General features: G+C 48.0%; 1 protein-coding gene across 2 annotated transcripts in view; it reads left to right on the forward strand.

The window, feature by feature from the left end:
- Nucleotides 1–23,589, forward strand: part of KIF5C (kinesin family member 5C) — a 159,845-nt gene that overhangs the window by 126,597 nt on the left and 9,659 nt on the right. For both annotated transcript variants that reach the window (XM_070390183.1, XM_070390175.1), the window contains exons 18-25: nt 89–165; nt 1,469–1,578; nt 3,543–3,644; nt 4,158–4,218; nt 8,726–8,797; nt 11,720–11,824; nt 13,679–13,895; nt 15,004–15,117. In XM_070390183.1, the coding sequence (XP_070246284.1) occupies nt 89–165; nt 1,469–1,578; nt 3,543–3,644; nt 4,158–4,218; nt 8,726–8,797; nt 11,720–11,824; nt 13,679–13,895; nt 15,004–15,110 (851 nt within the window). In that variant the 3' untranslated portion in view covers nt 15,111–15,117. The remainder of the gene's footprint in view (nt 1–88; nt 166–1,468; nt 1,579–3,542; nt 3,645–4,157; nt 4,219–8,725; nt 8,798–11,719; nt 11,825–13,678; nt 13,896–15,003; nt 15,118–23,589) is intronic.

The raw sequence follows: 23,589 nt of genomic DNA on the forward strand, positions 1-23,589 counted from the left end.
TTGTGTTTTTTTTTTTTTTTTATTTTTACTTTTGGATGGGAATCCTGCCAGTTAAATCTTTTTCATTATCCTTTAAAATTCAAAACAGAAAAAATGCATGAAGTCAGCTTCCAGGATAAGGAAAAGGAGCATCTGACCCGGCTGCAGGATGCTGAGGAAATGAAGGTGTGTATGCAGCCCTTTCCAGGAGCCCCGCACGCCTTGGGACTGGATTTCCTTCATCTGGGAAAATCCAGCTCCTTTCCAAGATGTGTAGGTGAGGTAGGAAGGAGGGGGGCGGGGCTGGGGCTGGGCATCAGAGCTGCTCTCAGAGGGTGGCTGGACTTAGAAGTGAGATGGACATGCAGGTGTCCAGGCCCGCTGAGATGTCTGCAGACAATAATTGCATTGCATCAGTACATTTATCTTCCTGCTCATGAGCAAGAGGGAGAGAGTGCACCTTCCAGTAGCCATGCTGGCTAGCTGTCACAGCCTCTGCAGAAACAGTCACCCCTCTTTTGAATGGAAGGAAGCACCTCCCCTCTATCTTTTAAAGAAATACCCTCAATTTGAATTTTCATCTCAAACACAGGGGTCTTTATTTTGGTCACATTTTAAACAGAAATGGAAATGTGGGAAAGAAGATTGGGAAATAAGGGTTTTAGGTGGATAAAATGAGATAGGAGAAAATGTTGAACTTTTGATTGTGTGTGTGTGTGCATGTATGCACACGCTTATTTGCTCAGTCATGTCCAACTCTTTGTGACCCCATGGACTATAGCCTGTCAGGCTCCTCTGCCCATGGAATTTTCCAGGCAAGCGTACTGAAGTGGGTTGCCATTTCCTTCTCCAGGGGATCTTTCCGACCCAGGGATTGATCCCTTGTTTCTTGTGTCTCCTGCATTGGCAGGTGGGTTCTTTACCACTAGAGCCACCTGGAATAGTTTTTGACAAACCGGTTCCAAGCTCCACTGGGTGTGAGTCCCATAGTTGAAGTGATGCCATGCTGTTCAGCCAACAACCCTGTCTCACCTGGCTGGGCCTCTCCTGGGTTCACATCACTTTGGTGGAAAGGTCTGCTTGGAGCATCATCATAAATCCATGCAGTGGACAGGGTCGAGAGATTATTAACATTTTACTGGTGGGGAAGTGCAGCTCAGAGAGGTGCCATGGCCTGAGGTCAACCAGGTAGTAAGAGGTCAGTGACCTCAGGGTGACCTGGCGAGAGAAGCTGTGTGGCTCAGGTGAGCTGTGGAAGGTCAGAGGCAAACCCTTTCCTCATGAAATATGGTCATTTGCCCATGGGAACTACTCAATTTTCTAACAGGTCCTTGGATATTGTTGTCCCTATAAAGCAGGGTAGGTCCTGGGCCCTGGTGTGGGGATCTGACAGCTGAGGGAGGTGGGATAGGAGGTAGTGACCCAGTCTTGGCACAGCGTGGGCTGAGAACCAGCAGCAGCTGACACATTTCCCTGGCCTGGGTTGCAGAAGGCTCTGGAGCAGCAGATGGAGAGTCACCGGGAAGCTCATCAGAAGCAGCTGTCCAGACTCCGGGATGAAATTGAGGAGAAGCAGAAAATCATCGATGAGATTCGGGAGTGAGTTGCCCCAGGGGACTCGCAGGGCATGGAGGCGGGCACAGGCCTTGTGCCAGCCTGGAGGGACATAGCTTCTAGCCCAGGTCTCTGCTTTCCCTGCCCTGTGGGCGCTGGGCTCCGCCCTGGTGTCACAGGAAGCTGGGTTGTGATGCTTCTGAGGTCTGTTCCTCATCTGGAGTCCAACCTCTGGGGGCTCTGGTGGGCAGGTGGCAGGTTGGCCCAGCTGCCCTGCCTGGTGCCCTGCAGAGCAGGACACATTGGTGACTCACATGGACAGACATGTGCCCCTGTAGGTGGGGATGAGTTCCTATGAGAGTGTGAAAAAAACTGATTTGGTCCGACTCGGGGGATCTGCTGGGTTAATAAATGCTCCAGAGGAGACTGTCAGCTCCTGCTGCCTCCTCGCCCAACACATACCTGTGTCTGTACAACCTGGAGCCACCAGGTCACACGTGGACTCTTAGGGACCCACGCTGTTGGGTGTCTGCGCTCAAGGACGTCATTGCAGCTGGGCTCCAGTGACACCTTCTCAAGGCCATTCTGTTGCAGCTGCTGCTGAACAACCCCCCTGCTCAGTAACGACCCCTCCCCACTCCTCTCACCTTCCCATATCATCAACACAAGTCCCCAGGCTGAGAGGCACCTTTAGGATCCTCTCCTGAGGATTCTTATCATTTTTTCACAGTGAGTCCCTTTGCAGAACAATGTGTTTACATGTCTCAAATAAAAGAAGAAAACAAAGAAAACCAGTTATATTGAAATATATTGAAATACAGTTCATTCCATGCCCCCATGTCCTCCGCCCCAGTCTAGACTAAAGGTTCCCTCCTTTCTGTTTTTATATAGATGAAGAAACAAGATTTCTATACAGAATCAAAGCTAAATGATTTCCTTAAGGTCATACTGTTAACAGGAATCAAACTGGAGTTGGAGTTATTCTCCAGACTACTGATCCAAATCTCTTTGCTTGTATCGCACATTTGCATTTTAAAAGCAAAAGTGTAAATGACTCCATGGGTAGACTCTGTGCAGTCTGCCTAGGAAAGCACTTAGCACTGTCTCTCTCCTTTCGGGCCACCCCATGCTCCCTCTCAGGTGGTGCCTTCGCCTGTAAGCACGGCTTTTATTTGTTATTCTGGTGCTGCTGCTGCTAAGTCACTTCAGTTGTGTCCGACTCTGTGTGAGCCCATAGACGGCAGCCCACCAGGCTCCCCCGTCCCTGGGATTCTCCAGGCAAGAACACTGGAGTGGGTTGCCATGCCCTCCTCCAGGGGATCTCCCCAACCCAGGGATCCAGCCTGCGCCTCTTATATCTCCTGCATTGGCAGGTGGATTCTTTACCACTAGCACTACCTGGCAAGGACTGAGGTACATAAAATGACCCAGTGTTCCCATCCAGGTGGTGAGTTTCTTTTTTGCAGCAGCCCAGACTTACTTTGTGTATCCTCTCTCTGACCACTGCCCCGCTTCCCCCTCCTCCCCCACCCAAAGACCTCACAGAGCAGAATGGTCCCTATGTCAGCCAGGGAGTTGGACTTGGGAGATGTTTTCAGAGCACCAGACCAGAGAGGAAGGGAAGGTCAGAGTAGCCAGATGAGGTTCCAGGAGTGCATGCGTACCATCTGTGGGGCAGAAAAAGAATTCTTACTGGGCTCTCTTTTCCTGTTTTAAAATTTTGGCCCCTTTCCCATCTCATTTTTTTTCCTTTCCAGAGCTCTTGCATAAGCCAGCTATAAATACATTCTTAAAGCCTTATGTTTCATGCCTCTTAGATGTTCCCAGAAATTAGTTTTCACTTGGGCAGGGAGGAAGCTGTGAGGTTGTTCTCTGATCTCTCAAAATCCCCCAGAATTGTCGCCTTTATTGCACAGAGCTAATGGGCTTGGAACAGAATTATGTCTTCAGTCGCATGACTCAGACTCTCAGGGTGATGTGGAATGCGTTGCTGTTTCCTCTCATTTCAGTTTGAATCAGAAACTGCAACTAGAACAGGAGAAGCTCAGTTCTGATTATAACAAGCTGAAAATAGAGGACCAAGAGAGAGAAATGAAACTGGAAAAGCTCTTGTGAGTATGCTTTAAATATTTCCTCTATTTTCTCTCATCCCCATGAAATCTCTGCCAGTCCACACTGGTGATTCAGGTACCAAGATATTCAGGTTGCTGCTGCTGCTAAGTCGCTTCAGTCATGTCCGACTCTGTGCGACCCTATAGACAGCAGCCCACCAGGCTCCCCCGTCCCTGGGATTCTCCAGGCAAGGACACTGGAGTGGGTTGCCATTTCCTCCTCCAATGCATGAAAGTGAAAAGTGAAAGTGAAGTTGCTCAGTCGTGTCCGACTCGTAGCGGCCCCATGGACTGCAGCCCACCAGGCTCCTCCATCCATGGGATTTTCCAGGCAAGAGTACTGGAGTGGGGTGCCATTGCCTTCTCCAGATATTCAGGTTAGGTTGGGCCAATTTAAGAACAGACCCTGAGTTGGTGAGTTGGTTTGTTTTGTTGATTTATCTGCAGATGCATGGTGTCTGTGAAAATCTCTGATGCCCCTTTGGTGGTTCATGGTTCCTTTCTGTTTTATAGATTGCTCAATGATAAAAGGGAGCAAGCCAGAGAGGACCTCAAAGGGCTGGAGGAGACAGTGGTATGTTGACGTGTTTCCCAACTCATTTTAGTCTCAAAGACCAGATTAGTTTATGATCTTTTGAATTTGTTTCTTCTAAAATTTTATCTGTGCATGCCCTTCTTGAGTATCATTTTAAACATAAAACTTCCTATGGAAACATGAGAGCTGTAGAATTTATTCCCCAGGTCTTGGCACAGTGACTAACCATCCAGCCATCCTTAGGAGTGTAACCCTGGTGTCCTGATGAGATTTAAACTCAACTCAGTGTCTGCACTTTTGCTGCCTCTTGTACATTGTGTTTACTTCCATTTTACAATCAGTGGATATTTGTTGAGCACCTGCTAAGGACTGTTTTTTTTAGGTGCTTGGGTTGCATCAATACACAACAGACAAGAGGGTGTCCCTTGTGAAGCTGTCCTTCACTTGGGGAAGACAGATAGTGAACAATAAGGAGGTAGATCGTGGTCTCCATTAGATGGTTATAGAAGGGGCACAGGCCCCACTGGGAAGTAACATTTGAGCAGGAACTTAAATAGGAAAACGAAGGAGCCGTGGGGATATCTGGAGGAGGAGCCTGTGCCAAGGCCCTGAGGTCAGCCCACGACCCACATTTGGGGAACAGCAGGGAGATCAGTCTGTCTGTGGCCAAGAGGAGAGGTGGTAGGAGGCAGGCACAGAGAGGTCAAGACAGAAGGGGAGCCAGGCCAGATTCGGCCTTGAGACCTGCAGGGTTTGTGGCGGAGGAGTGGCAGGTCCACTTCCCTGTGGAAGAAGGGCTTGCCATGTGAGACCCTGGTTGCTTTGCTCTGTCCTACATCTGAATTCATTGGGTTTGTCTCCTGGTCTGCTTCTGTTTTATTTGCCCTTGGGGGTGGCTGCCTGGTGCCAAGGGCTCTCAAGAGCCCTTCAAAGTGCCATACAGCCTGTGTTAGAAGACAGACATCCCGACATAGTTTCTAAATCTGGTGAAAACACATCCAGTCATTGCACATGACATATTGCTTAGATATAGGCAAGCATACTGGTTCCATCCATACGTCATGTGAGCTATTGCAGGACTGAACCAGAATCCAGGAATTCGGTGACCCCAGACTGGAAGCAGGTGATTGATCAGGGCTGGACCTGAGGCTGTGCTCGGGCCCCTGGGTGAGAGTTGGCTACTCCTCAAGGGTGGATGGGGGCTCAAAGGGCACAAACTGTTCAGAACAGAAGTAGAATGACTGTTGAGAGAAGTTGGGCCTCTTGAGCCTGGTGAAGACAGTGGACAGAGCGGCTGGAGGGGAAACGGAAATGAAGCCATGAAGTTGCTTTATCTGTGTCTGTTTTCCTGGAGAAGTGATACTCACAATCATAGATAGTTTATAACAATTCAGAAAAATATTGACCATTAAAATGTTCCTATATTCCCACCAGCCGGAGGTCAGTATTTCCATATCTTCTTTACACTCGCGTGCTCTCTCTCACAGTCCATCACCTAGCACACCTTTCCTGCTCACACCTAGAAACTCACTGTTTACCTCTCTCCCTCTCATGGTCTCACCCACACTTGGGCATAATTGCTTGTTCTCACTCACTCACATGTCTTCACATACACTCACAGCCACAGGTCCCCACTATCACATGCTCATGCCTGTATTCATCCATTCACAAGCTTACACACTCAGCACATCCCCATCACATGCTGACACACACATGCACAGACACCCGTGACCATCCACATACTCTCACTGGCATACTCTCACTTCTGCTCATTCACTCTCACAACCCCCTCACGTCCACTCACAGACCTCCCAGACTCACAAGCTTTCTCTCTTTTATACTTACATGTGAGCATGTTATTTTGCTCTGTTGAATGCATTTCTTTCTTTTTTTCGTGTTTTGGGGGAGGGTGTGTGTGTGTGCTCAGCTTGTGGAATCTTAGTTCCCCAACCAAGAATTGAGCCTGTGCCCCCTGCAATGGAAGCGTGCTGTCCTAACCACTGGACCACCAGAGAATTTGCTTGAATATGTTTTTAACAACACCTTTTCCTCACTAGCCTCCTCAGATACACTGGTTCTCCCTGCCACACCCACATTCCTACCCTTGCATCCATTCCCCACCCCCACCCCCACACCATACACACACTCAGACACTCAGCCCCTCACACGTGGACAGACTCACCAATACAGCCTCCCATGAGCTCTCGCTCTCCATCCACGTACACACACACGCATCACACACCAACATTTCAGTCCCCACACTGGAGCTCCGTAGTCTGTGCCAGTCTAGACACGGGTGTTACTACTTATCCTTCCATCACATCCTCCCCACGCTGTCAGTGTTCCTCAGAGGTGGCTCACTGTCTTTGGCTGACCCTTCCTGATCCTCAGCTCAAGCTGCTCTGCCTCCTGGAGTGTCTGGGAAAGGTCAGGGTGGGACCTGCCACGAGGACCAAGGTCTGTAAAGCCCACTCCAGGGGCGACATTTGGGAAGGCCAGCCGGCCAGTGGGGATGTCTCTGGGACCCCAGGCAGCCCTCTGGCTTTAGCAGGACACTTTGTGTGGACTCTGGGGCTGGACCCCTCCTCCTTCTGTGTTGGTAAACCTTGTGTCTCCACCGCTCGGGTCCCACCCTCACCGTGACAGGAAGCTGAGCCCTGACTTTTACACGGAGGGCAACACCTGTGCTGGGAGAGACCTGAAGGAAAGCAGTCAGGGTGGAGGAAGAAGTAATGCACGTGATGGAGGACAATTCACGGCCCCAGGAAGCCAAATGGGAGTTGCCTAGGCATACATGTGTGGCTTATCAACCATCTCCAAGGTCTGAACTGCCTGTGTTAAACTGTTTATAGAAGTTACCCAAAACCAAATGAGAATGAGAGAGAGTCACCAAGCTCAGGACTCTGGACTGTGTGGTGTTTGCCCCTGAAGAATCGCCTGGCCCTTTGACAAGGCAGCTAGGTCTTCTCTTCTCATTTCCCTGTGGGGTGGTGGTGTTTTTCATGGCAAGTATTTTCTGTGATTATAGTTCAGTCATTAATCAACTACCTGAAGCAGGAAGGAGAGCTCGCAGAGCAGAGGGCCAGGATTGAGCTCCCTGGGACAGAGGCGCAGACAGCGTGGCGGTGTCACTGACAGCGTGGAGCTGTCCCCGCCACGCCCCCATCTGCTAGCTGGCGGCTCCACCCCAGACATGCACTGTGCAGGGCGTTCCCAACAGCAGGCCCGCTGGGCCTCCCGCAGAAAGTAATTTGCCTCATCTGAGAAGGCAATTGACTTTAGTTGCTTTTTATTTCAGCACTATTATGGAATTGGACCCAGTAATAAGACCTAAAATTAATATAGAACCTTTATTCTATAGCCTGGCCCTTAGCCTGGTGAATGATGCCAGGAACCTGGAAATGCCAGGGGTTAGACCCTCCTGTTTGGAGCCTGTTTTGTCCTTTTTTCTGTGAGCTTCTGTTAGTTCCATCCCTTGACATTCTGTGTGAGAGTAGGTCAATTTTAACAAATTGAAAAATACAAATTCGAGTGTATTTCTGTCCTCATAGGAAAATATTTTTCACAGAACTGGTTGTAGGTCTTGTGGTGAATGCATGGAGACTTAAATGGAAGGAAACATTTAGGTTTTCTGACTCTGTTAACAGAGGGCACCAGGTTTGACTCAGACCTTTGTCTTAGCAATCTAATTCCTAAGTGTTCATTAGTAGAAAATAATCCAGAATTAAGGGGGAAAAAATGCTCCCAAGAAGTTAACAAGAGGAAAATTATAGCAACAACAAAAGGAAACAATAAAAGCCTAATGAAATAGCTGCCAACTATGATGCATCAATAAAGTAATACTAGCTAATATTTATTGAACACTTACTATGTGCCAGAAACTGTTGTAAGAGTTTTATAAGAATAATCTCATTTAATCTTGATAACAACAACTATGAGGCAACTACTGTTTTTATCCTCATGTTACAGATAAGAAAGCACAGGAAGGTTAGATACTTTGCCCAGGGTCACCAGGTGGAATGTCCATTAGCTCAGTGATGTGAGGCAAAAAAAGCTTATTATGGATCAGGGCCAGAGGGGTGTGGAAACATGAAAAATGTTGGTCGGCTCGGGTGGGAGAAATTGCGGCTAACTTTTCATTAAAACTTGTTGGCATTTTGTGTACACCAATAAATTAGAGTGAAAAAAGAGTCCATTCTGTTATAACATAGCTCACTAGGAATTTTTATGAGAAAGCTTGCAAGTTTTCGTGGTTAAAGGGAGGAAAATGTTCTACTTAAAACAGAGCAAACGAGCAGGCTTTGGTGTAGTTTCCATATCTTTGTTTGAGTTCCCAGGCTCTGTACCTTGGGGTAGCCCTGGGAAGATGCCAGGTGGAAGGGGGGAGCACGAGGGTGGGCAGGTCACAGGAAGCAGAGGGCCCCATGGCCTTGACCGGCGGCTTGCAGAGCTTTGTGGAGGCATCTGGGGTTGGTGGTCTGGTGCCAATGGTGTCATAAACTGTGTGCCTTCATTTAAGTGGTGTTTTAACGATCTTCTCTTCCAGTCTCGAGAACTGCAGACTCTGCACAACCTCCGTAAACTCTTTGTCCAGGATCTGACTGCGCGGGTTAAAAAGGTGAGTTCTAATTCACGTGAATGGGATTGAGGAGAAACGAAAAGTTGGCCAGAAGAATCATTTTCAGTTGCTTAAATCATTATCACTTGCTTAAATCCTAGCTGGTGATGCTTAAAAATTACTCATACCAGAGAATGTGATTAAAAGAATGTGCCAGAGGGGGGAAAAATACTTGGGAACATTTTTCCATCTGACTTTTCGTTCTTAGTGAAAGGAAGCTATCATCCTTTCCTTGGCCTTTATTTCAAAGGAACACATATTTATCTGGTTGCAGTGTGAAAACCTCTGAGTGACGCAGGGAAAACCCAGAGGGCTCTCAGTAGACAGCCTGGCCCTTAGCCTGGTGAATGATGCCAGGAACCTGGAAATGCCAGGGGTTAGACCCTCCTGTTTCCCTGTTAGGAGGCTGTGAGGGGCTGGGCCAGAGTGTATGAAGCACTTTAACATCCCGTGTCTTGCCTCCTGTCCCCAGCAGCCACGTAATTGGTCCTTTGTGTTCTGTTTTATGGTTGTGGAAATGGGCTCCGCTGACCTGAGATCACAGAGCTGGGGAGAGCCAGAGATAGGACTGAAATCCAGGTCGGTGTGACTTCTGAGTCTGAGCATTTTGTGCCACATGCAGTGGTGATCTTGGGGAATTGCCAAATGGTGAACCCCCAGAGCAGCTAGTAGAGGTCTCAGGAGGGAGGAGGGAGAAGCAGCAAGGAGGCTTTTGAAAAAGCGATGGATGAGGAGCAGTCAGCAAACCCAGAGGTAATAGGATGGACAGAGGTGTATTTAAGTGTGTGCATGGGGGTCTGTGTGCAGGAGCCAGGGAAAAGAGATGAAGTATATTATTTAAGGGAAAAAAAAGAGGAGGTGATTGATAGGGTCAGATCTGAGAAGATAGAATTGATTGCTGCTAAGTCACTTTAGTCGTGTCTGACTCTGTGCGACCCCATAGACGGCAGCCCACCAGGCTCCCCCGTCCCTGGGATTCTCCAGGCAAGAACACTAGAGTGGGTTGCCATTTCCTTCTCCAATGCATGAAAGTGAAAAGTGAAAGTGAAGACGCTCAGTCGACTTCAGGCTCCTCCATTCATGGGATTTTCCAGGCAAGAGTACTGGAGTGGGGTGCCACTGCCTTCTCCGAATTGATGGCATAGAAGAGTATATATGGCTTGGTAAATGGAAGGGACACACTTTCCCAGAGAGGAGAAGTGGAGAAACCAGACATTAGTAGGGAAATATATGACAGGGGAAAAGATACATTCAACGACTCTGACTTTCTCAGTTAATGTGGAGAAGGAGGAAGAGAATGGGGAGGCCATGGAGGCTGGAGGAGGCTTGGGCAGCTGTGAGGGATTTGCTGGAGATAAGCAAAAGGATGCTGAGCAGTGGTGGGAGTGTCCAGATGAGGTTCAGAGCATGGATTTGCCTTGGCACTTGGCAGCATGATTCTAGTGAGTTTGGAGGGCTGGAAATCAAAATAAGGAAAGAGAGTGGAGAATGATGGGAGATTTCAAGGCCTGAGTGGCAGGGATCAGGAAGGTAGGTAGTGACCACAATCATCAACATAGAAATGATCAGAGGACCTGGACTGGGGAGTAAAGAGAGGCCAGAGCAGGGGTGATGAAGACAGAGACTAGGGAGATTATGATAAGAACTGAAAAGACTCAGCTTGGGGGAGGAAGTATTCCAAGGAGGATGCAGAGCTTGGGACCAGATTTCAGGATGTAAGACTCTCTAGGGAGGATCTGCTCTTAGACCAGTGGTTCTCAAAGTGTGGTCACCTGGCCAGCAGCACTCGCATCACGTAAGAACTTGCTGGATGTGCAGGTTCTCAGACCCACCCTGGATCCACTGACTCAGAGACTTGGGTCAGTGAAAGTCGCTCAGTCGGGTCCGACTCTTTGCAACCCCATGGACTATACAGTCCATTGAATTCTCCAAGCCAGAATACAGAAGTGGGTAGCCTATCCTTTCTCCAGTGGATCTTCCTGACCCAGGAATCGAACTGGGGTCTCCTGCATTGCAGGCAGATTCTTTACCAACTGAGCTATTAGGGAAAGCCCTAGAGCTTGGGACCAGACTAAAGACTTGGGTGGGGCCCATCAATCTGAGTTTTAACAAACCTTCTGAGTTTAAGAGCCCTAGATTTAGACGCAGGAGACAGGTTTGAGATGCTCGTATGGCCACCACCTCTCAGAAAGAGTGACGATATCTTTTGTAATCAGACAAAATAAGCATGCTTTGCCATTTTTAGACTCCAGGATGTGTTTGTACATGTATTTCCTAACTTATGTGGCCACTCAGCTTGGAAGTGTTGGGAGAATAGTGCTTTTGTTAATCTCAAGATCTGATAAATTTTGAGTGTCAATCCAGCACAGCACACAGATGGCCTGACTGGTCTGGGACGGATTCATTAAATAATTTGATGTAATTGAAAGCTGAAGGGACAAGCAGAGACCATGGAGACTGCCCAGTGGGACCACAGACACTTTCCCGCAGCTTGATGACTCATTATCTCACTTGTGATGTTTTTAAATCAAATTTAGGTCTTGGGCTTATGTTTTCCCATTAGTTCTTCTTAATGAGTTTTGAAACACTTCCTTTTGAAAAGAAAAGTGTCTGTTCACCTACCTGCAAGGGAGAGGTATATTCACAAAGAGAACTGTATCTAATCTGTATCTTTCAAAAGTAGATTGCAGTATTTTTGGTCAGCTATCTAAAAAATAGAATGTTTGATACCAATAAAGGGAATTAATTGGGAACACTGTTGAGTCTCAACTTCTAGAACCTCGATTTTCATTTTCAGAATAAACCTTTAGTAGGATCGGGGATTTCTTCCCAAGGATATTTAGAATGGCTCTTCCACATGATGCTGGGGCTGCGGGTGGGCAGTTTGGAGGCTGATTCTCCTGACCCCTTGTGTTGATACAGAGTGTAGAGCTGGACAGTGATGATGGAGGAGGCAGTGCTGCCCAGAAGCAGAAAATTTCCTTCCTGGAGAATAACCTGGAGCAACTCACCAAGGTTCACAAACAGGTAGGAGGGCTGTGCCAGCCTGCCACTGCTTCTTCTCCCCTGGAAAGGAGACTCGCTGCATTTGGCTCCCCTGAGGGAGGCGCTCTGATACGGAAGGGGAAAGGACTACAGCGTCCCCAGAGCATCAGTGTCAGAAGGGACCTTGAACTTAGTCTTCAGTGACTTCCTTTGTCTATAAAATACTTTCTTTGAAGGAATCCAAATATAAAGAATTGTGTGTGAGCTCTCTGGGGTTTGGGGAGCAGGGTGTTCAGTCGTGTCTTTTCATTCTGCCTCCCTTTCCAGCCTCTGAGCCCAGCTGGCCCCGGTGTGTCCCGTGATGCTTTTGAGGACATTCTGTAGACCCAAAGATTCCACAGAACACGAAGCAGAGGACACTGAGCTGGTTCAGGCTTCCTGTCTCTAGAGACGAGAAACAGACTAGGAGGGGAAGCCACTGGCTCCATCCCACAAGTGGGAGAACTGGGGCGGGCACCAGCTCTGCTCTGTTTCTTGGGCATCCTCTCAGGTTCCCGCGACACCCCGGAGTTTGTTTAGAGCGACAGAGAGCAATACCCATGTCCAAACCCTGATGATTTAGGCAGGTTGTTTGTCTCCTTTCTGTTTATTTTTTAAAATTTGCTTTTAATTGAAAGATAATTGCTTTACAGTATTGTGCTGGTTTCTGTCATACATCAACATGAATGAGCCATAGGTGTACACATGTCCCCTTCCTCTTGGCCCTCTCCTTTCTGTTTAAATGCGGAAATGTTCATGATGGTTTCCCCTAAATCCTCAAGATTTGGGATCTGAAAAAAGTGGTTCAGCTTTGCAATGGACCACATACTCTAGGGGATGTCATTGCTCTTTGACTTGTTACATGCTCTTCAACATTACTCATGATGGCACTTTTGCCCAAAGGGAGTATGACAGATTCAATGTGGTTGAAGTCATTCAAGCAAATTGTTGATGAGAAACAGAAAAGCAGAAACTGCTGGGCACTTGAAATGGAGCTCTGAAGTTCATTAATTATTTTATTCATGAATTCAGTGAATATTTATTAAAAACCTACTCTGTACCAGGCACTGGGGCTGGGACTGGGTGGGGAGAAAGGGGTAAAGAAAACAGGTGTGGACCTAGCAATAGTTCAACCCATATAGCACTCCTGATTTTCAAAGCTTTTCCTGATCCACTTGCATTCCCACAATGGTCCTTTTATGTGGTATGTGGACTTAATGGTGGTTGAATGACTCATACCTGGTCAGATGACCAGGAGAGAACAGAACTGGCTTTTGGCCCATCCTTCACCTAGGGTGAGTCTGTTCCTTCTGAATTGAGAGTCTTAGATCATAAAGAATGAGCAGTATTCCTGAGTTACTTAGACCCTGGGTACATTCCAAACCTTGTGCTGGTGTGGACAGCGTGGTCCTCTCTGAAGGAGGCCTTCAGAGAGCTCTAGAACATGAATGCCTTTCATAGAGCATGTCTGAACTGGCTTCACGTTTCTTAGCTTTCACATCGGAGTAGTCAATTTTCTCCTGCAAGTTCCCCCTCACCCCTCAAACAAAAGAGGAAGCAAATCCCACCCAAGCCTGAATGTTTCCCACAGTTGGAAATGGCTTCTAATTCTAGCCTACTCCCCTCTCCACTTTCTCCAAACTGTGAATACTGTGTTTGGCAAATCTGAGTCTCGGGATGTTGGATTTTTATTCCCCTCGGGTGCTCCCAGAGTTTATGGTCTTACGCACTTTCCAGAACAACCTGGCAGGGGGTGGCGGTTCTAACTGCTCCTCTGTGGCCTTCTCAGCCCCCAGCACGGGGTCTGCTGCTCCTGCCTCCCCTTCCGCTAACTCCCCACCTCTTCCTTCCCTGCAGCTGGTCCGGGACAATGCAGACCTGCGCTGTGAGCTGCCCAAGCTGGAGAAGCGCCTGCGCGCCACGGCCGAGCGCGTGAAGGCGCTGGAGAGCGCGCTGAAGGAGGCCAAGGAGAATGCCATGCGGGACCGCAAGCGCTACCAGCAGGAGGTGGACCGCATCAAGGAGGCCGTGCGGGCCAAGAACATGGCCAGGAGGGCTCACTCGGCCCAGATCGGTACGTGCGCCTGCACCCGGGCCCTTGATATAAGGTGAGGGCTCCGTGGGCCAGATGCCCTGTGCAGGCCAGCTGGGGCCTCCCAGCACCCAGCGTCCATCCTGGGAAGATGGGATCACCAGATGCGTGCTTCCTTGAGATTCCAGAGGACATGGTGATCTTCAAAATTACCGAGCTGACCAAAGAAGCCAGCAAGTCCTGGCTACAGGCAGAGGGGTTTAGCTGTAAACAGAGATACACTCTCCCAGCGATACCAGAATATATGCAGAATATATGGCTTGCTCAGCAAAGCCTGCAGGCCCCTTGTGGTTTGCACCTGGCAGAACCATGAAGGAGCTGCATGTAGCTAGAAGCCTCAGGGAGAGCCTCTTGCAAGTACAGGTTTGGAAATACCCTGGAGAGAGCCAGGCCCGGCATCAGTGAGTGCATGGGGGGTTGGACATCCAGCCCCTTCCATGCCTGGATTTGGATGTCTACCTGCAAAGACTGAGAGCGTAGCTGTTGAGTCATAGTTCCTGGGATAGAGCCATAGGAGGAAAAGAGATTTAGGGGTGTTCTCTAGAGAGCATTTTTTCTTCTTCTTACATGGAAATATCTCCAATAATATGTAATAATATTTCTTATCAGATACTGCTCTGCATATGTTTGGGAAACCAGCAGCTCCTTGTTTCTAGTTTTAAGATCATAGATTAGTGCTTCACTGCGTTTATTGGATTTTTATACCCTTGGAAAATCTCCTGAAACCTGTGGACCTCTTCCCCTAAAAATGCATCATAGACAGAATTCTGCATCCAGTTTTAGGGAGATGCTGTTGGAACTCATCGGGACCTATGGATCTGCCTCAGATAAAACTGAAAGTCTGTTGTCTCTAATTTTCATTAATCAGAATTGAAGTAACTGATATATATTGGGTGGCTTGGATTAGCTAAGTGTGCTAATAGAAGGGCAAACCTCCTGTCTTCAGAAAAGTCTGGTATCTGATAAGAATTGCAATGTTGATGAGAAGATTGTGCCTTTTGGTTTTTGCATGTGACCAGGAGGTATCTGGATGCAGCTGTGTAAGCCCTTTCTGAATGTCTCTTCTCTCTTTTCTGTCTGTTGGACACAGCCAAGCCCATCCGCCCTGGACACTACCCTGCATCATCTCCAACGGCAGTCCACACCATCCGAGGGGGAGGAGGTGGCTCTTCAAGCTCCACTCACCACCAGAAATAAATATGAAGTGAGTCCCTGGTGTTGGGTGGCTTCTGTCCGGGGCAACACCAGGGGCTCTCCTCGCCTCTGCCAGGAGCTCAGCCCCCCGTGTGTAGACAGCTCAGCTCCGCCTAGCACAAGCCCTGGGCCTTCAGGTTATTGGGGGCTTGCGTTTACCCCCAACTCAGTCTAGAGCCTTTGGGTCTTCCAGCTCAGGCCACCTGGTGCTGGGACCCTCTGGAGGTGGGGAGGGCGTGGTGAATGAGTCGTGCCAGCCTCCTTTTGTCTGTGGGACTCCCCTCTGTAGCTGGCATCCGCAATGGCATTACCTGTTTGTCAGGTGCTTTTGCCCAGAGCAGGCAGATATGGGTGGTTGCTCTAAGTCTCAGGAACCAAACCTAAGAAAGAGCCAGATAATCGAAAGTCATGTGTTTATAATTACTACCTGAACTCAACAAATGGGGTTTTAAAGAATTGTGCAAATTTTCATCTAGCTAAGTCTGGACCACTTTTTTTCTTTGAGATGCTGGTCTGAAAACTGCTCTTCTCACAATCCACATGCCTGACTTGGCTGTACCATGTCAGCACAAAGGAAAAAGTGGTGTGCTTGAGAAAAGAGAGGGCAGTACAGGCCTGTCCTCTTGTGCTTGAGGGAAAGAGTTTACTGGTTGGGCAGGGCAGAGAGACAGCTCGGTGGCCAGAAAACTCTGTTTAGAGAAACTGACTTCATGCCAGTAACCTATAGATGGGAGGAGGTGGCTCCTAATGCTGATCGTGGACTCTGAACCCTCACTAGGAGAGCTTGCAAAATGGGTGAGCTTGGCGACAAAACCGCAATGATCGGGGCAAGTCAAGAAAGAGCGGGTCCACATTTAGCCTTCCCTGATAGCTCAGTTGGTACAGAATCCACCTGAAATGCAGGAGACCCTGGTTCGATCCCTGGGTTGGGAAGATCCCTTGGAGAAGGGAAAGGCTACCCACTCCAGTATTCTGACGTGGAGAATTCCATAGGATCCCAGAGTTGGACCAAGTGACTTTCACTTGCACTTCAAGGCAAGTGAAGATGAAGGGCTGGAGCCCCCCTCACAGGCTACGACAGTATTGTTAAGGCTCAGACAAAACTTCCAAGGAGGAAGCTTTCGCATGGCCTGCCCCAGCAGCATGTCAAGGAGCAGGACACACCATGCCCATGGTGGGCGGTGTGCCCTCTATCTTCTGCTGTATCCTGGAAGGGTAGATGGGAAATTATCTTGGTGATGGGTCACCCTATTCAGATGTGATCTCTGCTTTTAATCAGAAGTGAAGGCAACCCACTCCAGTATTCCTGCCTGGAAAATCCCATGGACAGAGGAGCCTGGCGGGCTATACTCCCTAGGTTGCAGAGTCGCATGTGACTGAGTGACTAAACAACAACAAAGTAAAACTGGATGTGAAAAAATTGTTTTTGACTCCATCTTATCGGTGTTGGGGTTGACACTTGAAGGGAGCTGTAAGAGCAAATTGGGCAACTTAGTTCAGAAAGCCTAATGGGCTCTCGACCTTCGGTGAGTGTCAGCATCACCTAGCATCCAGAGACCCGGGCTCCTTGAAATAGTGTAGGGTTTGGACCTTCATGTTTTCACCACATGCCCCAGGTGACTGCTGCCTGCATGCTCTCACTCAGTTGTGTCCAACTCTAGCGACCCCATGGACTACAGCCGGCCAGGCTCCTCTGTCCGTGGAATTCTCCAGGCAAGAATACTGGAGTAGGTTACCATTTTCTCCTCCAGGGGGTCTTCCCGACCCAGGGATCAAACCCATGTCTCTTGTGTCTCCTGCATTGACAGGAGGGTTCATTACCACTCACACCACCTGGGAAGCCTTTGAGACCTGGTAGCCTAAAGTATCAGAAAGTGGCTTATACAGGATGGATGTTTATTTCTCTGTCACATGAAGGACATTTAAGGGTGGTCTGTCAATGGCTGGGGGAACTGCATAGTGACAAAACTTAGGCTCCCTGACCTCAGCAAGTGCCTCCCTTCCTCACGGTCACCTAATGACTTCTGCAGTCCTAACTGTAGTACCTGTGCTCCATGTTAATATATGATATTTGTTTTTCTCTTTCTGACTTACTTTGCTGTGCATGACAGACTCCGGGTTGATCCATGTCTCTACAAATGACCAAGTTTCGTCCCTTTTTATGGCTGAGTAATATTCCATTGTATACGCATACCATATCTTCTTTATCCGTTCCTCTGTGGATGGACATTTAGCCTGTGTGCTGTGTTGCGCAAGCAGAGAGAGCAGCTGGGGAAAGGTGGAAGCAGCTCATGCAGTTGAATCAGCTTCCTTTAAGTTGCCCTTCCAGAGGTGCCAGCCAGCTCCAGTGCCTGCACCCCTCTGACACAACTGAGACACACGATCACATCTGCTTCAGGGGGGCTGGAGAAGGTGGTCTTTGGCTGGACTCATCACTGCCCCAGATAAGAGCAGTGTTCTCTTGCCTGGAATGATGAGTTTGGATGTTGGATAGGCAGCCAGCACTCTGGTGGTTCTTTTTTTAAAAATTTGTTTGGCTGTGCTGGGTCTTAGTTGCGCTATGTGGGATCTTAGTTCTCTGACCAGGGATCAATCCCTGGCCCCCTGAGTTGGGAATGTGGGGTCTTAACCATGGGGCCACCAGCAGAGTCCTCCCAGCACTCTGTTTATTGAACACACACTCTGCAGCAGCTCTGTGCAAGATGTAATATCTCTATTACCCATTTGGTGGAAGCACCGTGTTCATGTGTGTGCTTGGCTCCAGCAAGCTCCTAAGGAGTGCACCAGCCCAGGGATTCTGGCTCCAGAGACTGCTCAGTGGAAGGTCCCATTCCTCGGGCACTCCCAGAAAGGCCTGTGAGACCCACTTTTATGTAAGATACATACAACCATATGGCAGCCAGCCATCACCCTAGCCTGAAAGTCTCAGAGTCTTGAGACTTTCAACACCTTCAGAGTATAGACGCACCCTCACCCAGCATGGTGATTCGTTTCTTTTGTTTCTAACTCAGAGTGCTAAGAGTGGTTTTGATGATTTTATCTGAAATTGGAACCTTCTCCACCCACCTTATTATCTATTCATATGACTCCCATGGCTGAGTGTTCTCACAACGTCACCAAACAGACCCCATGCAAGTGTCAGGGTGGCGGAGGGGTTAAGGGGCTTGACTTTGGACAGAGACCTGGGTCAGGTGTCAGGCCTTTCGCGTTCTTAATCCAGAGTCAGTCTTGTCATCTGTGAGATGGGGAGAGTCCTTTCCCTGGGCACTGCAGTGATTTGAGGGCTAAATGAGGTCATGCTTCTGAGCGGCTTGGCACATAACGAGTGCTCAACAAAATGGCAGCTGTGGGAGAGGTGAGCAGTGCAAGTTTGGCACAAGGTGGGTGGTTAATGTATGCTGGTTTATGTTATCTTCTAATTCTCATAGTTGTTGCAAAACAGTTTTTAGTCTCTGTAGCAATAGATTATAAGCACTAAGTGGAGAAGGCTGATGTCTGAGTATTCTGTTTGGTGCTGTGACCAGATATAAGGGGTTTAAAATATACTAGCGTGTATTTATCCCAATATTATAAACAACAACATTGACTATTTTTATGAAAATAATTGGGCATTGGTTAGTGGAGTTGAAAAAAAAAAGGATGATAACCAATGGAGTAGGGAATTATAATTGGAACTGAGGAAATGCTGATTAAAAATAAGCTTATTTAAAAAAATAATTGGAGGAAATTCCCTGGCGATCCAGTGGCTAGGACTCTGCTCACTCTCTGCTGAGTGCCTGGGTTTAGTCTTTGGGGAACTGAGATCCTGCAAGCCTCACAGCATGGCTTAAAAAAATAGACATATGGAATTCATTTATTAAGTGGATCAAAGCCTTTTTGAGATGATCTTTTTTGGGTTTTCCTGGTGGCATTGCAGGTAAAGAATCCGCCTGCAATGCAAGAGATGCGGGTTCTATCCGAAGGTCAGGAAGATCCCCTGGAGAAGGGAATGGCTACCCACTCCAGTATTCTTGCCTGGAGAATCCCATGGACAGAGGAGTCTGGTGGGCTATAGTCTATGGAGTCACAGAGAGTTGGACACGACTGAACGACTGACACTTTCTGCTCTTTGGATGCTTGTTCTGAAGTGTGTCTGTCCTGTAGCAACGGTCTCAGCTGCTGATCTTCCCAGCCCTCCTGTTGGAGCCAGAATGGCACCTTCATATTCAGGCAGCATCTGGGTCCCTTTGGGATTTCTTTCCGTTTCATTTCAGGATGCAGAGAATATAGTCACAATGCATCTCTGGGTTTATGCTCAGAGTTTCAGAGCCACCGAAGAGGCCAACGTGTGGAAATCAAAAGAACCCAGGACAGTGCCAGCTTTGATCTCATATTAAAATCTGGGGGCCAGGGTGCCAGCTTTGATCTCATATTAAAATCTGGGGGCCAGGGCTGCTTCAGCAGGATGGGGACCATCTTTTTCAAGCACCAAAACCAGACATGGGGCAGCATGGTGCAGCAGACTGAGGACACGGGGGATGGAATTGGCCACATGTGGGTTCCAGCCCTGACCTTGGCTCTGTTCTTTTGTGACATTGGGCAAGTTGCTTGACTTCTTTTAGCCTCAATTTCTTTATCTGCCAAATGGGATCAGGCATTTTATACTTGCTCTGTACTTGGTTTAACAGTAGAGAGACAAAGGCTCTGTTCTTGTGTACTGACATGCTTGTAGGGGAGAGATAGCAGATAAAGAAGGTAACTGCAAATAGTGGTCAGTGTTCTGAAGAAAATAAGAACAGCTTAATGAAATAAAGATTAGGGACACTTATTTAGGAGAGGGGGTGACTTTTGAGCTGAGAACTAAATGATGAGACATGCCAGCCCCATGGTGATATGTGCACAGACACTCGCTGGAAGGTGGGTCCAGATTGCGGCACGTTTGAGGAACCACAGGAAGGCTGATAAGGCTGGAGCACAGAACAGGGGAGAGTATCGTAATTTGGGGAGGGAGATGGAACCAGATAAATTGAGACTGAGATGAGCAGTTTAGAGTGTAAGCTAAGCCTGGGGTTCACTGGGGCCTTTGGGCCTGGGAGTGATGGGACGGGTTCATGACTAGGAAAGGTCTGCGAGAGCTGGACTTTGGAAGAAGGATAGGGGTGGGGTGAGAGTAAGTGCAGGGGACTCCCCTGGGGGTATTATTGCGGATGTCCACTTGGGCGGGTGTCGGGGGAGTAGCCCTGAGCTAGGTGGCGGTAGCAAGTGGTCAGAGTTGGCCTGTGTTAGAGAGCTGAGGGTGGGAGGGTGAGGAGGAGGGGTAGGTGGGAATCAAAGGTGGTCTCTGGGCTGGGGCCCTAGCAACCGGGTAAATATTGGTACCTTTTAGCAATGACTGGGAAAATTGGGCAATGCAGGTTTTATGGAAAAGAGAGCTTGGTGGATTGTGAGATTCCTCTGAGACAACTCAGCCTAGCTCACCATCATGCAGGTATGCTGAGTAGGCAGAAACCTGCAAGCTCAGGCGAGAGGTCAGGTCTGAGGTCATAGAGAGTTATGGTCTGTGGATTGTGTTTAAGACCACATGTCCAGGAGGTCACCTGGAGAAAGGGTGGACAGAGGCAGAGAGTGAGGAAGGTTTGACCAGATCTGGGGACTGGCCAATGGAAAGGGCAGAAAAAGGAGGTAGCAGCGATAAAGGGGCCTGAGGAGGAGAATGTTAGGTTCAGGGAGGCAGAGTGAGGCCCGGGCTCCTAAGGGGAGGTGGTCAGCTTTGCTGAAGGCTGCTCAGAGCTCCAGGGAGATAACCACAGAGACTGATGGTTGTTGGAGGCCCGAGGGCAGAAACCTCAGTTTTAGCACTAAGGGGGCAGCATGGAGCAGAGTGTGGGGGTGGGGAAACAGAGTCAGTACCTGCTTGCGGCTTGGAGTTTTGTTTGAAGCAGCAGAGAAATGGAGGGATGTGAGATTAAGATAGGGTTTGCGTTTTTTTTTTCAATTTTTTTTGGCCGAACTCCACAGCATGTGGGATCTTAGCTCCCTGACCAGGCATCGAACCTGTGTGCCCCCAGCAATGGATGTGTGGACTCTTAACCACTGGACCAGGGAAATCCCTGCTTTTCTTTTTTAAGATGGCAGCTATTACAGCTTATTTATACAGTGATGGTAATAACCCAACTCAGAAGGGAAATTGATAACTTTGCAGCCGGAAGAATTACAGTAGAGAGTATTGGCTTCCTGTGAGAGGCTTTGATCTGAACATAAACGAAGGCAACGCTGTACCCAAGGCAGAATAGAAAGTTCTGGTAAATGGGGCATGCAGGAAGGTGAAAACAGAGCTCGTATTAGTGCTTGTTTTCCTGTGCAAGTAAGTCAAGTCATCTGCTGAGAGGGTTGGGGGACATGGGGTTGCAGGCTGAAGAGAGGTATGAAATAGGCCTCTTGGGTAGTGCTGAGTGCTTATTCCAGGCCCTGCGTTTAATTAAGGTAGACACCGTTTCAGTAGTTGTCCAGCTGCCTGGTACCCAGGGCCCTGGAGCTGGGATTGCTTCCTTTGCTGTGCAGTGTGCACTGGTTCCAGTATATCCACCAGATGGCACAAGTGGGGCATTACTGAAAGCTCGGCCTTTTTCTGAAAGGCTTTTTGAGGCAGAATCCATGGTTTTTTGCTTTTCCTCTCTTATTTCTCAAACTTGAGTAGTAAATAGAGTACTTTTAAGGAAATAAAATTCTCACAGATTCCTGTAGTTAATTTAAATTTATTAGTTTTTAATTTTATCTATTATTTATGTATTATAGTGCAAATTAAAAAAAAGTGTTCACTCCTTAAACTGGTAGATGTTCCACAACTATCAAGTTGAAAAAGATTTACAAAGTAGATTTAAAAAGTCGAAAATCCAAACCACCAACCTTTACTAAGCTTTACTAACTTAACAATGACAGTCTTCTGCTGAAAATAAAGAGCAACGTGACTGTAGTATGTATTGCATTCGGTGGAGTTCATCATGTGTGTCAAGACATGACAGTTCTTTCACCCTCTTTTTCTGTTAAAAATCACTGCAGGATCACCCCTTGCTTTCAAGTCATTCTGTCTTTTCATGGCTGGAATGCCTCATCTTCCCATTGTCTGGATTTTACCTGAAGATGATAAAAGCTGTGACAAGAAGCACCAACTTGGTTTTGGCATAAAGCAGGTGTGGGGCTGAAGTTGGTTACAAGGTAGTCAGCTAGATAATCTAGAAGATGCGTATATCAATGCTTCAGATTTTCATGACAAGGAAAGCATACAGTTGAAAATATAGTGAAAATGAACCAAAGACCTCAGGTGCCTTTCAGTGTTGATGTAGCTGAACACTGTTATTTTGAGGACTGTACATATTTCCTACTGTTCATGGGGTTCTCAAGGCAAGAATATTGAAGTGGTTTGCCATTCCCTTCTCCAGTGGACCACATTCTGTCAGACCATGACCCGCCCATCTTGGGTGGCCCCATACGGCATGGCTTAGTTTCATTGAGTTAGACAAGGCTGTGGTCCTAGTGTGATTAGATTGACTAGTCTTCTGTGATTATGGTTTCAGTGTCTGCCCTCTGATGCCCTCTTGCAACACCTGCCATCTTACTTGGGTTTCTCTTACCTTGGACGTGGGGTATCTCTTCACGGCTGCTCCAGCAAAGCACAGCCGCTGCTCCTTACCTTGGATGAGGGGTATCTCCTCACCGCCACCCCTCCTGACCTTGAACATGGAGTAGCTCCTCTCGGCCCTCCTGTGCCTGCGCAGCCACTGCTCCTTGGACATGGGGTACCTCCTTCCGGCCGCTGTCCCTGACCTCGGGCGTGGGGTAGCTCCTCTAGGCCGCTCTGGTGCCGTCGTAGCCTGGCGCACTGTCATTATGATGCTGTGAAAGTGCTGCACTCAATATGCCAGCAAATTTGGAAAACTCAGCAGTCGCCACAGGACTGGAAAAGGTCAGTTCTCATTCCCAAAGAAAGGCCATGCTGAAGAATGCTCAAACTACCACACAATTGCACTCATCTTACACGCTAGTAAAGTAATGCTTAAAATTCTCCAAGCCAGGCTTCAGCAATATGTGAACCGTGAACTTCCAGATGTTCAAGCTGGTTGTAGAAAAGGCAAAGGAACCAGAGATAAAATTGCCAACATCCACTGGGTCATCGAAAAAGGAAGAGAGTTCCAGAAAAACATCTATTTCTGCTTTATTGACTATACCAAAGCCTTTGACTGTGTGGATCACAATAAACTGTGGAAAATTCTGAAAGACTCAGGAATACCAGATCACCTGACATGCCTCTTGAGAAATCTATACAGATTTCTATACAGGTCAGGAAGCAACAGTTAGAAGTGGACATGGAACAACAGACTGGTTCCAAATAGGAAAAGGAATATGTCAAGGCTGTATATTGTCACCCTGCTTATTTAACTTACACGCAGAGTACATCATGAGAAACGCTGGACTGGAAGAAGCACAAGCTGGAATCAAGATTGCT

This window comes from Bos mutus, chromosome 2, assembly GCF_027580195.1.
Source record: "Bos mutus isolate GX-2022 chromosome 2, NWIPB_WYAK_1.1, whole genome shotgun sequence".
Taxonomy (NCBI): domain Eukaryota; kingdom Metazoa; phylum Chordata; class Mammalia; order Artiodactyla; family Bovidae; genus Bos; species Bos mutus.